The sequence below is a fragment of the Ascaphus truei genome, chromosome 2 (genome assembly GCF_040206685.1).
Source record: "Ascaphus truei isolate aAscTru1 chromosome 2, aAscTru1.hap1, whole genome shotgun sequence".
Taxonomy (NCBI): domain Eukaryota; kingdom Metazoa; phylum Chordata; class Amphibia; order Anura; family Ascaphidae; genus Ascaphus; species Ascaphus truei.
Window position 1 is genome coordinate 404,535,359 of NC_134484.1, and position 15,934 is coordinate 404,551,292.

The window sequence follows — 15,934 nt, forward strand, 5'->3', positions numbered from 1 at the left end:
TCAAACCGCTCTATTACCGGGGTCGCACTAATTTTTTTTAAAAATGGCCTCCGCGTGCCCTTTCGGGGGGAGGGGGGAGCAGGGAGGAAGAGGTGAAGTGAGGCGCCGGCAGCCCTACACGTCCCCAAGCAGCCACAGTAACTCCCCTCGCACTTCCCCCAGCAGCCACCGTACTTCAATAAGCAGCCTCAATCCCCCCGCCAGCCCCGCTCTGATCCCCCCCCGTTAGCCCCGCTCTGATGCCAGCCCCGCTCCAATCACCCCCCCCGCCAGCCCCGCTCCAATCACCCCCCCCGTCAGCCCCGCTCCGATCACCACCACCCCCCCCGCCCCGTCAGCCCCGCTCCGATCTCAGCAGCCGAAACCAAAGGTAGGGAGGGGGAGAGGGCTGTGAGTGTGTGGAGTGTGTGGAGTGTGTGCTGTGAGTGTGTGGAGTGTGTGCTGTGCGTGTGTGGAGTGTGTGCTGTGCGTGTGTGGAGTGAGTGTGGCGTGTGTGGTGAGTGTGTGCGTGGAGTGAGTGCGTGGAGTGAGTGTGTGCAGTGAGTGTGTAGTGAGTGTGTGCAGTGAGTATGTAGTGAGTGTGTAGTGAGTGTGTAGTGAGTGTGTAGTGAGTGTGTGCGTGTGTGCAGTGAGTATGCAGTGAGTGTGTGCATGTGTGCAGTGAGTGTGTAGTGCGTGTGTGCAGTGAGTGTGTAGTGCGTGTGCGTGTGTGTAGTGCGTGTGCGTGGTGAGTGTGCGTGTGTGTAGCGAGTGTGCGTGTGTGTAGTGAGTGTGCGTGTGTGTAGTGAGTGTGCGTGTGTGTAGTGAGTGTGTGCGTGTGTGCAGTGAGTGTGTGCGTGTGTGCATGCGTGTGTGCAGTGAGTGCGTGCGTGTGTGCGTGTGTGCGTGTGTGCGTGTGTGCGTGTGTGTAGTGCGTGTGCGTGCGTGCGTGCAGTGCGTGTGTGCAGTGCGAGCGTGCAGTGCGAGCGTGCAGTGCGTGCAGTGCGAGCGTGCAGTGCGAGCGTGCAGTGAGTGCAGTGCGCTGTGAGGGTGTGCTGTGAGGGTGTAAAGTGTCCACGCTCAAAACGCGTTATAGCGGATTGCGCTATAACGGGGTTGAGCTGTACATTGATGTGCAATACCTTGAAATAGTGAAGCATGCTCTACATGAGGAGCGGCCAACTCAAGTCTTCAAGGGCCACCAACTGTTTCGGTTTTCCGGATAGCCCTGCTTCCTCACAGGTAGCTCAACCAGTGTGGCTGTCAGTCAGAGACTGAGCCATTTATTGAGCCACCTGTGCTGGAGCAGGATTATTAAAGCATTGGAGAGAAAAAGCAAATGAATGAGGAGGAAAAAGAAATGAAAGTATATTATGTTTTGCAAATTTTACTTAACCTCTTCAGTGCAGGAAGGGCTCTCTGACACCAGAGGAGTTATTTCAATATTCAATGGTTCCATTGAATGGCATGACCAGTGTGCAGGTCCTAACACTATCTGGGAAAATTCTCAGTTGATTTAAGGTTAGTGGCCCCTCCTCCCAGGGTTTAAGCTCACCCCTCCTCCCTTGTAAGAAGCAGGTTTTTCCATGTACTTGTGCAGGACAGGTCCACTGAGACCATTCTCCCTCCACTGCAGAGGTAAATGAGACATTTCACAGGTAGTGTTAGGACCTGCATACTGGTCATGCCGTGAAGTGGCTGCAGGCTTATACAGGCATACCCCGCATTAACGTACGCAATGGGACCGGAGCATGTATGTAAAGCGAAAATGTACTTAAAGTGAAGCACCAGATTTTTCCACTTATTGATGCATGTACTGTACTGCAATCGTCATACACCGGCATAACTGATGTAAATAACGCATGTGTAACAGGCTCTATAGTCTCCCCGCTTGCGCACAGCTTCGGTACAGGTTGGGAGCCAGTATTGCTGTTTAGGACGTGCTGACAGGCGCATGCGCGAGCTGCCGTTTGCCTATTGGGCGATATGTACTTACTCGCGAGTGTACTTAAAGTGAGTGTCCTTAAACCGGGGTATGCCTGTAACGCTTTGGCTAAAGAGTTTAACTAAACGACACTTATTCATGAAAATACTAACATTTAACTAAGTATTTTGTCACATTGGATGTAGCATTGGGTATTTTTGTCTTTTGTTGTATACATTTGGCCACGCTCAGTAGCACTCCTTTTGAGAGAGATATAGATATATACAGTGGTTGACAAATCACCAAAAAATCTACTCGCCACACAAAAAAATCTACTCGCCACACAAAAAAATCTACTCGCCACCTAGTACCAAACGTGTGCTGCTTGGGCCAATATTTACTCGCCCGGGGGTTAAATCCACTCGCCCGGGGCGAGCAAATGTATAGGTTTGTCGAACACTGGATATATAGATATATAGATATACATACACACACACCAATTTAAATGCTGTATATGTAGCGCTCATAATTTAAAGGAAACGACAACTTTTTGCTAAAACTATCAGGGTTGCAAAGATAGGATCATCAAAAGCCCACAATTAGCTAGTTATTTAAATAAACGGGTAGCACAATGCTTGAACTATTTTGACCAAGATGTTCTAAACTGACATCAGGAGTAGGTTTAGCAAAAGAAGTTCACCAGACACAATATTTGATGTGTATGTATATGCTACATGGAGTTATACAGTAAGTACATTGAAAGGCAACAAGCCAAAATTATCATGTGGTATTAGGCTGATGCTATACTAAGCGTGCTCGAGGTCACGTGCGTCTGCCGCAGAGGCGATTTGTGACCTAGGGGGAGATGCAATGTGGAGGCGTGGCGTGTCGTTACAGAGCTGGTTCGCCCTTATTGGCCGAACCGCTCACGTGACCCGGCCGTCGTGCGACAAAATCAAATATTTTGTCTGCTTGCCAATCCCGCGCACGGTTGCACTTAAGCACGCGCTCTATGGCCTGCCTCATAGAGGCACTGCTTTTTGTTCGCGTCGCGCCAAGTGTGGACACGGCCTTAATCTTTAATGTCTCTACTTACTATTGTTTACAAGCCTACCATAAACTGTGCTGTTTAACAACTTTACCCAAACGTCTACGGCTCTCATTGGGTTCTTTCTGTGCTTCAACTACCATTAATGCAAATGCAAACTCCACTTATATCTGCCCCCTCGTCTTTCTTAAATGCTCACTTACGCAAACATGCAAGAAAGAGGACGACCGCAACATTTAGGGTTGTATGATAGAGAATGGGGGGGAGGGAGGGAAGGAGAGTGATCATAAAATGGACTAACGCAAACACATGTGAAAGGAAGAAATCATCACGTATAAATAAATATTTTAGATTTATTTTCCCAAGTATCTAACATAATCATTAATTACACTCTAATCAAACATTGGGCACATATTAAATCTTTGATATTAATTAGAAGAAGAAAAGATTTCAGGCACAAAGACTCCCACAATGTGCAATTATTTCCATGCAGCATGCAGAAATTCTAAAGTCCACTCTTACCTCCGAGCTATAATCATCAGCTGTGGTTGAAATTTCACTTTCAGGCTAAAATTGAAACAAAACAAGGGTGATTGTGAAATTTTCCTATTTCTAATATGCTCAATATTTTGATACTCTCTTATTTTTTGTTTTATCACCAACATTAAATAATTGCCACAGATTAACCTAAAACATATTTCTCCAGACCCCTAAAACACACCTCAATTCTACTGTTCACGTCCTGTGCAGCCACTTATTTCCTATAATGATCCAGCCACGGACATGTTAGAAGAGTAACGCATAAAGATTACGCTAAATAACTGTTCTACATGAGCGAATCATGAAACGAAACCAGTACCACACTAATACTCAATGGATCATATGCGAGGTCATTAAGGTTGTATGTTATACATGTTGCTTTTTTAGCAAAGAAGGCGGGGGGGGGGGGGGCAAGGAGATGGTTAGGTGAAACGGCATGCATACTTATGGTGGCGTGTCACTGTCAAATGTATGCTATGATTTTGTATGTTTTGATATATTTTTGTATTGCTTATGTAGCGGTGTTTCCCTAGTTTCCGCTGTAGTGCCTTGGCCCTAGTATTCTCTTTTAAGCATTTAGACGGGTTCACACTCTCTGGAATTTCTCACAGGGTACAAAACAGTCTTTTTATTTTTGGTAAGGGTCTAGGAAACCCCCTCCCTGGTTTCGCCTCAGAGAGAGGTTCCCCCCTTCTTTAACTCGCAATGGGTGCCCAGGGTCCCTGGTGATGCCTGCAGTCACAGCGAGCTCTAGCATAGCTGGAGACAGTCCCCACTATGACAGTCTTCTCTCATACTTCTACCCAATAGACTGTTACTTAGGCAGAAGTATATAAAAGGATTCTTTATTGGAGCAGCCACTGCAGTTGGTATTACAGCGCATGCATCATATTTTAGAATGGGTCCCAGACCTCTGGATGGTGCTGGCCTTCCTGCAATACTGAGGCCTTGTGCTCTGCGCAGATCTTGGGCTGCACTCAGCTCCAGGAGGAGCTGAAGGCCTGTCACAACCCCAGGAGGAGCTGAAGGCCTGTCACAACCCCAGGAGGAGCTGAAGGCCTGTCACAACCCCAGGAGGGGAGGAGCTGAAGGCCTGTCACAACCCCAGGAGGGGAGGAGCTGAAGGCCTGTCACAACCCCAGGAGGGGAGGAGCTGAAGGCCTGTCACAACCCCAGGAGGAGCTGAAGGCCTGTCACAACCCCAGGAGGAGCTGAAGGCCTGTCACAACCCCAGGAGGAGCTGAAGGCCTGTCACAACCCCAGGAGGAGCTGAAGGCCTGTCACAACCCCAGGAGGGGCTGAGCTGGACTCAGGTGTCAACCCCAAGAGGGGGAGAGTTCAACTGATTGGTTTCCCAACACTGAATACTGGCACCAATAAGGCTTCTTATATACTTCTTACTGTATGTGTAAGGTATGCTTGTACTTCTGAGATCTCTCTCACGCGTATATACTGCTTATGTGTAAGGCAGAGGTGCGCAATCTTATTCCCCTGCGCCCCCTGCCGGCTCTCCCCCCCTCCTCACTTTGGCTCTGGCGTTCTGTCACGACGTCGTGTTGCCATGGCGACACGTCACAAGAAGCTGCCTGCGCCAAGGTAAGTGAAGGTTACAGAGGCCTTCACCGCTCCCCCGGATTTCATTTAAATGCCATCGGAAAAGGGTGTCAGGGTCTCTGTAAACCCTGCGCCCCCCGCATAGAATCCTGCGCCCCCGCCCCCCAGTTTGCACACCCCCGGTGTAAGGTATGCTTCTACTTCTGAGATCTCTCTCCAATATAGTTCCATCTCCTTTTTTTATGCATTAATATTGCTTTCAAATGAAGCATAAATTGTGCGCATATGGAAACATTTGATTGTACAAATTAAAGACTCCTTTACTTATAAAATCAAATCCAAAAATGTTTCCAAAAACAGGAAAGTCAACAAAGATTTTTTTTTTTTTTTAAATGAAAATAAATGTAATCTGTATTACCCAGAGCTGTACTTCAAATGAGGGAGGAAAAGAAACATATTAACCTTATTTTATAGTCCAGAAAATAAACAGATATTACACAAAGAAAAAAAAAATGTTCTATGCAGAACAGCTATATCACAATTTTAAATAAATGGTATTAGTCAACAATAGGGCAATTGTTCTTTTCCAAGTTATCTCCTGGTGAGTTGCCTCTCTGTGAGTCACCAGTAAAGGGTGACCTCAAAAGGCCCCCACAAAATTATCAAGAAACTTGTACAGTTCTGCAAAGAGGCTAGAACCCAAGGAAAACTGCACCACGATGAGAGATCAGAGCAATTAACATTTATATTTCTCTAGAGAAAATGCACACAAAATCAGAGGCACAGAAGTCATATAAGCATCTTACCTACTTAAGCGACCACTTGAAGCAGCAATCTGCGTTCCAATTTATCTTTACCAACCTGAAAATACGTGATCTAACCCGAGCCACGGGATATGTTGTCCCCTGGGCAAAAATATGTGCATGGTATACAGGGTCAGCCTTGTCTTGGCCAATAGAAAGACACAATGTCATCACTCGGAAACAGGGTGTCCCCGGTCAGCTCCTAATGACTTCCCTGGTTCTGGCAAACCATTTGGGCGAGGGGGAATTTACAGCTTTAATATATATGGGGTGTACGTGATTCTATTGCCCCAGGGCATACTTGAAAATGAGAAGCAACATATTTTCTCCTGGTAAAATATTGAATAAATAAACCACTGTCTTATTACATTGTGCTGGAGGCCATTGCATCTAGGTTTGCATATTTATTCATTTAATGTTCCTGAGTTGCCAAGATAAATTTCAATATCGAGAGAGAGGAAAAACAAGCACCATGTACTATAGAAATATTTCCAACAAATTGCAACCAAAGGTCCAGTTTGGAAAATAACCTTTGGGATCTTGAAGGCTCTTACACAGCTGCCCTTAATTTAAAGCACAAATGGTTGTTGCATGAATTAAAGATACATGCTCATTTTGTCTCTCAAAACTACTGGTCCAACATTGTGGAAGCTCATGTTATGTATTTTGGTGTCCTTCCCCATTCCAGGTTAAAGAGAGTCCCAAAAAACACCATCTCGTGGTTACATTGAATCGGGTGCCAGGGACAGCCACAGAAACTACAAAAGCACTTGAAAAATACCAAAAACACCCTAGGAATACATGAAAAAGCAATAAATAAATAAAGGTAGGGAGAACATTACTGCATCATATTGCAAAATTACCTCTAAAAAAGGTCACGTTATAAAAACTGGGGCAATGTTGTATTACACAAGATTTCAGGAAATAATCTCATGGCTTTTAGCGGGATTCACTTTTCGATAAATTTGGTGCCGTGTTTTCTCTTCTTTTGTTTTTCCAACTAATTTTGCCCCAGATTAGCAGCTGCAAGACTTTAATAAATAGCTCCCCGATGTATTTAGGAGAAAGATGTGGCAATAGCACATACAAATCAACAACATATTAAAATATCTAATACTTGCACATACATTTTCTTCTTCGATCCATTTGGTGGTGGTGTTGGTTTTCGCAGCTTGGTGACTTTGCGAGCAACTTCCTAAATTTACCCCTGATAAAGGTTTTGACAAAATAAAAACTAAATTTTTTTTCAACCCGATAGTCTCCTGACCCATTCGAGAAAAGCAGTCAAGTGCCTGGTAACCAACCATGGGTGACAAGGTAAACCTTGCTGTTGACAAAAGAGACCACCCTGGGATTATACACAGTATAACAAAACCCCTTTCATGTCCTGGGCTTCAGGCCCCTCAGAAACACTCTCCCTGCCGCTACTTTGCAATGTTTTGAAAGAATTTAAGGGCTCAAAAAGCAGTTTGCTATATCTTACTTTCCATAGATTTCAGGTTGCACTCGTGACGTGTATTATTTAAAACGTCAATTTTATTATCATATCCATAAAATAAGTGGACACAGAAAAAACAAACAAAACACACTTCTTAAAGTAGTCCTAGTCTGGTCTGAGCTAGAATTTATGACTTGGCAGCTAGACCTAGATAAGTATTAGTATATGCTAAATAGCTCAAGAGAGAATATTATGTTAGGTCATAATGTATCCAATATATACTTTATCAATACTGAAGTGTATATAGACAAATTGGGTTGTTTCTGGAAATATACCCCACTAACTATTACGGTACGAGTATTTGAATACAACATAATATTCTCTTTTGAGCTATTTAGCATATACCGATACTGAAAATTGAAGTTTTAAATAACACACGCCATGAGTGCACCCTGCAGTGCTTGCCCTTTTTGTGCCTCCCCTACTGCTAAATATACCTGCATGCACCTTGACATTTTTGCACACCCACCTATTCAGCTGAGCAGGAGTCCCTTTCTATACACTATTTCCATAGATTTCACCAAATGTGCATGAAAGCTTGTTCTTTAAGATGGCACTTCTTTAAAAGTAACATTTCCTAGTAATCACTTACTTCTATGGTATAGGTCTGGTTATGTTTAATAATTTCACCATGGTGCACAGTTCTCATGATGGTGAATTCAGCAGTGCCAGCTGCTCCTCTCGGGGCACTCTGGGGGTGAGCCTCATCGCTCTGCGAAAGGTTGGAATCCGGTGCATCTTCAGACTGGTCACGCTGTTTGGAGCCCGATGAGCTTTTCTTCTTCTTCTTGGCCTTCTTTGATGCATTCTGGCTGTCAGTCTTGCGCTGTCTAAACTGGGCGAGCTGGGGAGCAAAACACAAATATCTCATTAGCTTTATTTTGTTATGAGAAAAATTAAACGACCGTGCCAAACCCACAAACATACAGTTATATTATCGTGACACTGTGGGTAGTGGCACAGACTGTCAGCGTGAACTCCTAATATCACATATTTTCCATACAATGTAATGGAAATGTTTGAAATATATGTTGTAAAACATCACAACAAATCAAGACAAAGCATCCATGTGCTACTTTATATAGATCGCATATTTCCCTGAATGGAGAGGTCACCGATCAGGGTACAGAAGGTTTTTTTCTACATGCCCATGTGCCATCAGACATCCTGAAGTGCTGGCTCATTTATCTGTCCAAGTAGGCAGATGGCTTTATATTTTAGGTGGCACATCAATATTTGGATGCATACCGCCATCCAGGAATTTTAAACACGTTGTTGCCAATAATACATCAGAAACTGCCAATTCATTACAAATGTGTCGCACACCAAATAAACTTTCAAAGCTACTGTATGAAATAAAAAATGTGAGAATTAATTAAAATTTCTTGATCAAATCTGGAGTGCACAGCACTCACTGACTGACTATTTGCAGTTAGTAGCTTCCTAATAAATTAATTGACACATTCGGTTTACCAAAACACTTAGTAGATTGTTCCTCACACAAAGCCGCACACTAATCCTCCAAATTAAATTTCGAGATTGAAGGCGCAAATAATTTGAAAGCATACAAGATCTCATTTGGTACAGCGCTTTGTCACCAGCAGCTGAAAGCAAATTATATAAAAAATAGTATGCACCGGGGTAAACCGCAGCACACAAAGGCTGCACATTATTACGTTATTGCATCCATTAGGCATTAGGTAGACAGGCTACCCCGCGTCCGCGCCTCTCTGCTGGGCGATGTGTGCTCATCCCCTGCAGACAGAAAGACGCGATTGGAGGCGGCCATTTAATTTTTAAAAAAGAAACAAAAGTGTGTTTGTGATTGGCTGGCGAAGTACACGTGACGCGGCCGCCGCTTGAAATCACAACTTCAGTTGTCTTTTTCAAGTGCAGCGGTGACAACGCTGTACTTCGCCGCCGGGGGGTCGTTTTCAGTTTGAAATCTCCCACCCACCGAAGCGAAAGAGTGGCGAACGCGCGCGCGCACATCGCAGCCTGTCTGAGCTCAGCCTTATTGCGCGGTACGGCACTAAACAGAGCAAAGCGTTCCGCGACTCGCCAGCATCAATAACGTTGGCTACATCTGTATTTGATTACGTTTGTTCTGCAAATGTAAAAATACAATCCCATTTAAAAACAAGGTAGCAAAAGCATTACCTCCTACGAGGAAAGCGGCAGTGATGTTACACACTACCCAAATACATGAAATATACACGCAGGCACCTGGAGTGCTTCAGTCCAAAAATGGAAGGAAATAGTCACTATGCTTAAAACGGTTTGTTATCAGACTAAACGAGCAAATACCAAGGTTATCTGACACTGACCTTATTTACAGATGAAGATGTTTAAGACCGGAAGATGTGTTGGGTAATTTAAAGGATCAATCGAAGAGAATCAACAACAACAAAAAATGTCAAATAAACACTAGGACACCAAATAAGATGGTCAAAAAGTTATATTAACTCCATCTTTATATAGTTCAAACGACTTTTGTATACCTTTTGTATACCTTGTGTTCCTATACATTACCAGTAGGTAATTTCAAGGAGCAATAACACCAAGCATATTAAAAAAACAAAAAAAAAAACAACAAGTACAGTAATGAAGACATACTAGTTTTAAAATAATATGCACTGATTTACTACTAACATTTTAATCAACTTAAAGTTGACATGATGCACCAAACACCAACCGTAAAGCCCCCATTTAACAATGCATTTGTGCTAAAACTGCTTTTTGTAGCTTAAAATTACAACATCATGCACTACAATTTCAGCATTCATTCTGCGGTGCCGAACGGGTCTTTTTTATGAGCCTTTCTTATACAGTATAATGTGCAGATGTGGTCAGATATCCGCATTGTCCTTTCAAAAAGAACACCATAATATTACAGTATGGTACCATTTAAGTACGACACGATTCTGTGCCGACAGGATTTTTCATCCTACGGGAAAATTACAAATAATTGCACAAAACAAACCCAGCAGAAGGAGTATATTCTACCTTGTAACAAAACATGTCCATCCACGGAAAACGTCCAGTGCAGCCGAATACCCGATTAGACTATTAGACACCAGTGAATTGCAAGTGACTTCTGATAGCAGAGCTTATGTGATTTAATAGTGTAAAGATTTAAATGTGAAAATCCTGTTACAGTAGTTCCCTTAAAGCAGCAGCAAGCTGCTCATTCTGTAAGTAGCAATTACGTTGCTGAGCAAGAAGAGCCCCTCTGCATCAATACACCAAACAGACCCAGAAAGGGAAGCCACAGATTAGGCAGACTGCAGAGACCCCTTCATTGGGCCCAACTACCAGTATGATGTACTGAGCACACTGTATTAGGGATTGGCCAGTATAGAAATGAAATTAGCACCATGACAATATGCACCAATAGCTTGACATGAGATCTCGGCTCTGCTGGCCCAGTAACTGCTGTGGAACGCTCAGCATACAGGTGACTGGCAGTTGATTTGCAGCAAAGTGACAGTTGGGGTTTAAAGCAACATTTCATGTTGGTGGGGGGGAATCTAGTCTCCATATGGGCGTGTCAGGGCCCCTTTCTGCCCGTTTGACACTTGGGGGGTGGTCATTAAACTGTGATAGTGCCAATCAGGCCACTATGGCATGGACGCGCCCATTGAAGCAAATGGGACAGTCATTGGCAGTTTCCATGCAATAGAACCCTCCTCCGTACTCTCGCTATTTAATGATTAACCCCCTTAATGCTGTTGCTTTATGTAGCAATATGCATATTTCTTGTACTCCTTTTTATGGATCCATTTACAAATAGAATAAGAAATGTTAACAATTGTACTTATATATAACACACACACACACACACACACACACACACACATATGGGCGTGCGCATGTATATGTGCGAACGCGTGTGTAGATATAGATATGAAGCCAGTGGTGGATTTCCCATTAGGCCCGAGCCTTAGGCGGAGAATTGGGGGGCGCCAAAAAAGGCCGCCCCCATAAACAGATGCCATGCTCTCTGGCCTATCGGACCTGGTGGGAAGGAACTTGCATGTGGCGGCCGCCCACTTGCTGCTGCCCTCCTCCTCCTCCGGACAACACACAGCATCTCCTTGCCATGGCAGCGTGACATCGCGCCGTCAAATGATTTTGGTTTACAGTGGTAACACGACGCCGTGCAACGTCTGTGGCGTCATTTGACGCTGTGATTCAAAAGGAGAAGGAGGGCGGCACAACCTGTAAGTGCCATGGGGTGGCAGATCTCTGTATGAAGCCCTTCAGGTTATGACAAGGCCAAACATGTGACAATACAAAAATACAAAAAGGGGTGAACTGCACATCAGTCTTGGGGGAAAAAAATGACATTTTGGTATAAAACTATACCTTCATGAAGACAAACTCACAGGGCTTGTGCAAACATTTATAGGAGTCCCTAAATCCCAAACACTTGTCTAAACACCCAAACCCCGCCCCCGAGTGCATATATGAGTCATGACATCATAGCAAAGCTCACTGCTATAAATCTCAAAAAACCTTCACAAAAAATACTTAACATACAAATGTAAACAAAACCTTATCAAGCAAAAGATAATAAAAAATGCACAGAACATTTGACTCTACATATAAACTTATAATGAGGAATACAAAACTACACATATAATTGACTAAAATGACTATAGAAAAACAGGACCAATGGCTCAACAATATTTTATTTTAACTAAAACATTGTGTAACCCCTCTTTATTTTCCCTTAGATTAACTTCTAAACGCAAAGTGGGGGCCAAAGTCCTACTCCCTGCTATAACAGTGTTATCCCACCTACTAGGCATGCGGCCTAAAGGTCAGACAAACAGAAGATGACACCAGGCCTCGAATAACAAGTGTATTTATTTAAACCTCTTTTTACCACAGATATGCAGACATAACCGTGATCCTCCAATCGGAGAATCTTGCAAATAATATTACTGTGTTTATAAATGCTGCGCAGTCATGTACCAATATCTCTCCCAAGTCCCCACGACCCGTGTTATGAGAGGGCCTGTGTGTTGGTGCCGGCACAATTTTGGAGCGCTTATTAGCTGAGTGTTAACCGTGGCTGGCCTGTTCATCACAAAGCCTTTAGTACCCTTGTCTAACGGAGGATCCCTTCTTTAGTTAGATAGCACCTGTAACCCGATTTGGTCAAGCTCGTCCTAAAATCCAACAACCGTTTCGTCCCTTCCCTCCCACTCCCGCTATCACTTGCGTCTCAGTAGTTCTCTGTGCTTCTTGATGCATTGCTGGGCCTCCATGCAGGAAGGACTGACTCAAAGTCTCAACCTGTCCTGATATCACAGTGGCGCCACCCAGGACTGCCTCCATGTGCTGTTGCAGACCCCCTTAAAAAAGGTTCTTCTCTTCTTAGTCCCTCTTCCACAGACTTTCCTATTGGCTGCTTCTCTGTCTACCATCAGTCACGTGTCCATGTCACACTGGAGAGGAATCTACCAGGGGGCAATGTGAGTGTATAGTATACATTATACACACGTAAACACTAGCAAGATTTATCTTGCAGGACCTCACAAAGTTATAGTAAACAGTAACAATGCCATAAAGCAGGGGTGTGCAAACTGAGAGGCGCAACATTTTCTAAGAGGGACCGGCGCTATTACCCACAACATTTAAATTGATTGTCGGAGGGAGAGCCCGAGGCCTCTGTTACTGCCTCTTACCTTCTCATCGGCTACTCCTGACAACGCATCGCCACGACATCAAATGGCAACGCAATGTCACATGACACCACAGAGATGAGATATGACGGAGAGCAAGTAAGAGGTGGGGGGGAGGGGGTATAAAAGTACTCAATATATACATTTGAAACTGTGCATGCGCCGCCAGGACACCAGGCGTACGTGCAGCAGCCACCACCGGAGACTTAGCCTTGGGCCACGCTTATAGTCCCAGCTACGGTGACGCGATGGCATGACGTCATCTGTTGCCGTTGTAATAGGGATTTTTGCATATAGTGTAGGCGTCAAGAGACGGCGACCGAGGGTCGTGGCCGTGAGCGGTTCACTTTCATTGGCTGAACCGCTCACGTGTCGCGAACGTCGGAAAATTTAAATTTTCATTGACTTCAGCGATTTTGGTTGTTGTGTTGCGCTTGTGACGGATGAAATCAACTTGATTTGACGTGACGTTGCCGGGACTATAAGCGCGGCCTTAGTCTGGAACTGTTGGCTGTGACATTCCTGTTTATCAGACTGCAAACTCCCGCTCTGTATCAACATTTCTGCTCTGCCCCACTGATTTGCCCCTATGCAGATTCGAAAAACATTATCTAGTTTTATTTCTTTTGACCTGTTGTGTTTTTGTTATTTTGTATTCCTATCAAACTGTTGTGGGGGAGTTGATCGAAGATGAATATTTTTTACATAAACATTTTATTTCCACGTTTTCAATTCCTGGACTATTTTCTTTTTAATATGCTGGATTTTAATGGTGTTCAAGGGAAGTTCTCTGCCACAGCTGCTGGGAAATATCTGTAAAGCCTGGGTCCCGCTGCATCCGACGGCGCACGCGGCCGCGTCTCTCACCAGACCAGTGTTCCTCCCGAGCCTGCCCCAGTCCCCCCTCGCTGCAAGGATCGCTGCGCACTGTGACGCGTCAGCCAGCAGGGGATACACGAGGATCCCAAGCGGCGACGCGTCACGTGGTGTGGCAGGGAGACAATGAGGGGGCGGGGGAGGGGTCAAGGGAGAGGAGGGAAGCTGTGAAGCTGTCTACAGCTACGGGAGGGAGGTCTAAGTGTTTATGTTGTTCCCCCCCCCCCTCCCTCCCTCCGGTGCCCGTCTTGCAAGCTGCACGTGCAGGTAGGTTGCGGCCAGCTCCTGCTGCTGTGCTTGTCTTCCCTGGGAGAAGAGGCAGCAGCAGATGGACGGGACAGGGGGGGGGGGGGGGGGGAGAGACGGGGTCTCCAGATTTCGCTGCCCGGTCATGCCTGCACGCTCCTCAAAGACCGCATATAGCGGTGAAGTGCAGTGCCAATGTACGTCGTGGCCCCGCCCCCTCGTCATTTCCACGCCCACAGTGCCTGTTTTGGCCAAGCCCCCTCGCGCCTCAGAACGCCGCCTGCAGACCGCAGATCGTGGTATAGTGCTCTGCACGCGCCGCCTGTTTTGCAGTGCAGGCGCGTGGTCTGAGGCAGTGGGGCCTTAGCCTAAGGTTTGCCTAATTTTTTTTTTCCTCTCTCCTCACACCCTTTGGTTTTGTGTTTGTATTGGGCACCAGTTACGTACACACAAGTACACACAGTGTGCTCCAGGGCTGCTGAAATGCAGATATCTAATCCCCATTTAATTCAGACCCTGCAGTGTCATAACAAATACTTTAGATTTCTCTCTCTAGCATTTATTTTACTGAAAATGCTTTAGAATACAGAGTAGTATACCACTATAAGGGAATTAAAACATGATGACATACATGGAGGTATGTATTAAAAGTACAGAGTACCTGCCCTCAAGAGTTTACCATAGGATATATTGCTATCTGTTTATTGTCCTGACATCAGATAATAAAACAGAGCAAAGAGTTTCACCATTGGTTAGGCATGACCGGTTAAAATAAAAATAGCTAGTTCTGCGCACAGACTGCAAATTGCTTACAGACTTCTTGTAGTACAGACTTCTTGTAGCCAATGTAGTTCTCTCAATAACGACATTTCGTACTAGGTCACAGTCCCCTTACTAACCGGGGGATTGACGGTCGGAAAAATCAAGGAAGAATGGAAATGGGAGTAATCATTGTCGTGTTGCTCTTGATTCTGTGCAAAGGTACAGGAGGTTTCAGTGCATCTTTTCGTTTCACTTTATCTCCTCGTTCCACCTTTTGAGATTTTTGTGATATGTTAGATTAAATATGTGACCTTTATTTTAAGGGAAACAAATTCTTCCTTTTTCAAGACTTTTCTGCAGAGCTCAGCAAGAAAAGAAAAATGGCAGCCATCTGCTCAGCTCTCTACAAAAAGGGGATCAAGTTAACTCTAATCTATCCAGCAATTCTAACAGTCTTTCTGCATCATGGAGTCCAAATCTTTCGACTCACCAGAAGATGCAAAGCATCTGATTCAAGAAACTCCCATTGGGAGAAAGATGTGAACACTTGATAACGACTTTATATACCCTTACTCCTCTAAACATTGTACTGATTCCTAATGTTGGTCCACAGGGATCTAAATGTTTGCTGTTAGCCGAGTTAACCATTGAATAGCCCAAGAAAAAAGTAGTATATTAATGATATGTAAATTAATAGTAACGTTAAGTAGAAGGGTTGTGATGAGGTTTTCCTGGCAGGGGGAGGGCGGAAGACTCCCAAGACCTAATGCAGTACCCAAGGTTTGAGCTGTTAAGATTGAATTACATTGTGTATTGTCAATAATGACATCTGTTCCTCTATTTGATGTAGTTACCCATTCCCCTCTTTCCTTTTCCCCTCCTCCCCACTTCTCTCTTTTTGGGTTTTTCGCTTATCTTCACAGAGGCTGTTGATCCTCTTCTGGTCAAGTAAATAAACTACAGAACTGCTCCTACCGCAAGGTTTCCTTTCATTTCTTACAGGGTGATTAA

At 44.6% G+C, this 15,934-nt stretch overlaps 1 protein-coding gene across 1 annotated transcript in view; it reads right to left on the minus strand.

Moving 5' to 3' along the window:
* The window catches only part of LOC142487679 (A-kinase anchor protein 9-like), a 112,622-nt gene that overhangs the window by 42,203 nt on the left and 54,485 nt on the right, over positions 1–15,934 (minus strand). The window contains exons 2-3 of the mRNA XM_075587383.1: positions 7,939–8,190; positions 3,474–3,518 (exon numbers count right to left, since the gene is read on the minus strand). Coding sequence (XP_075443498.1) covers positions 3,474–3,518; positions 7,939–8,190 — 297 coding nt within the window. The remainder of the gene's footprint in view (positions 1–3,473; positions 3,519–7,938; positions 8,191–15,934) is intronic.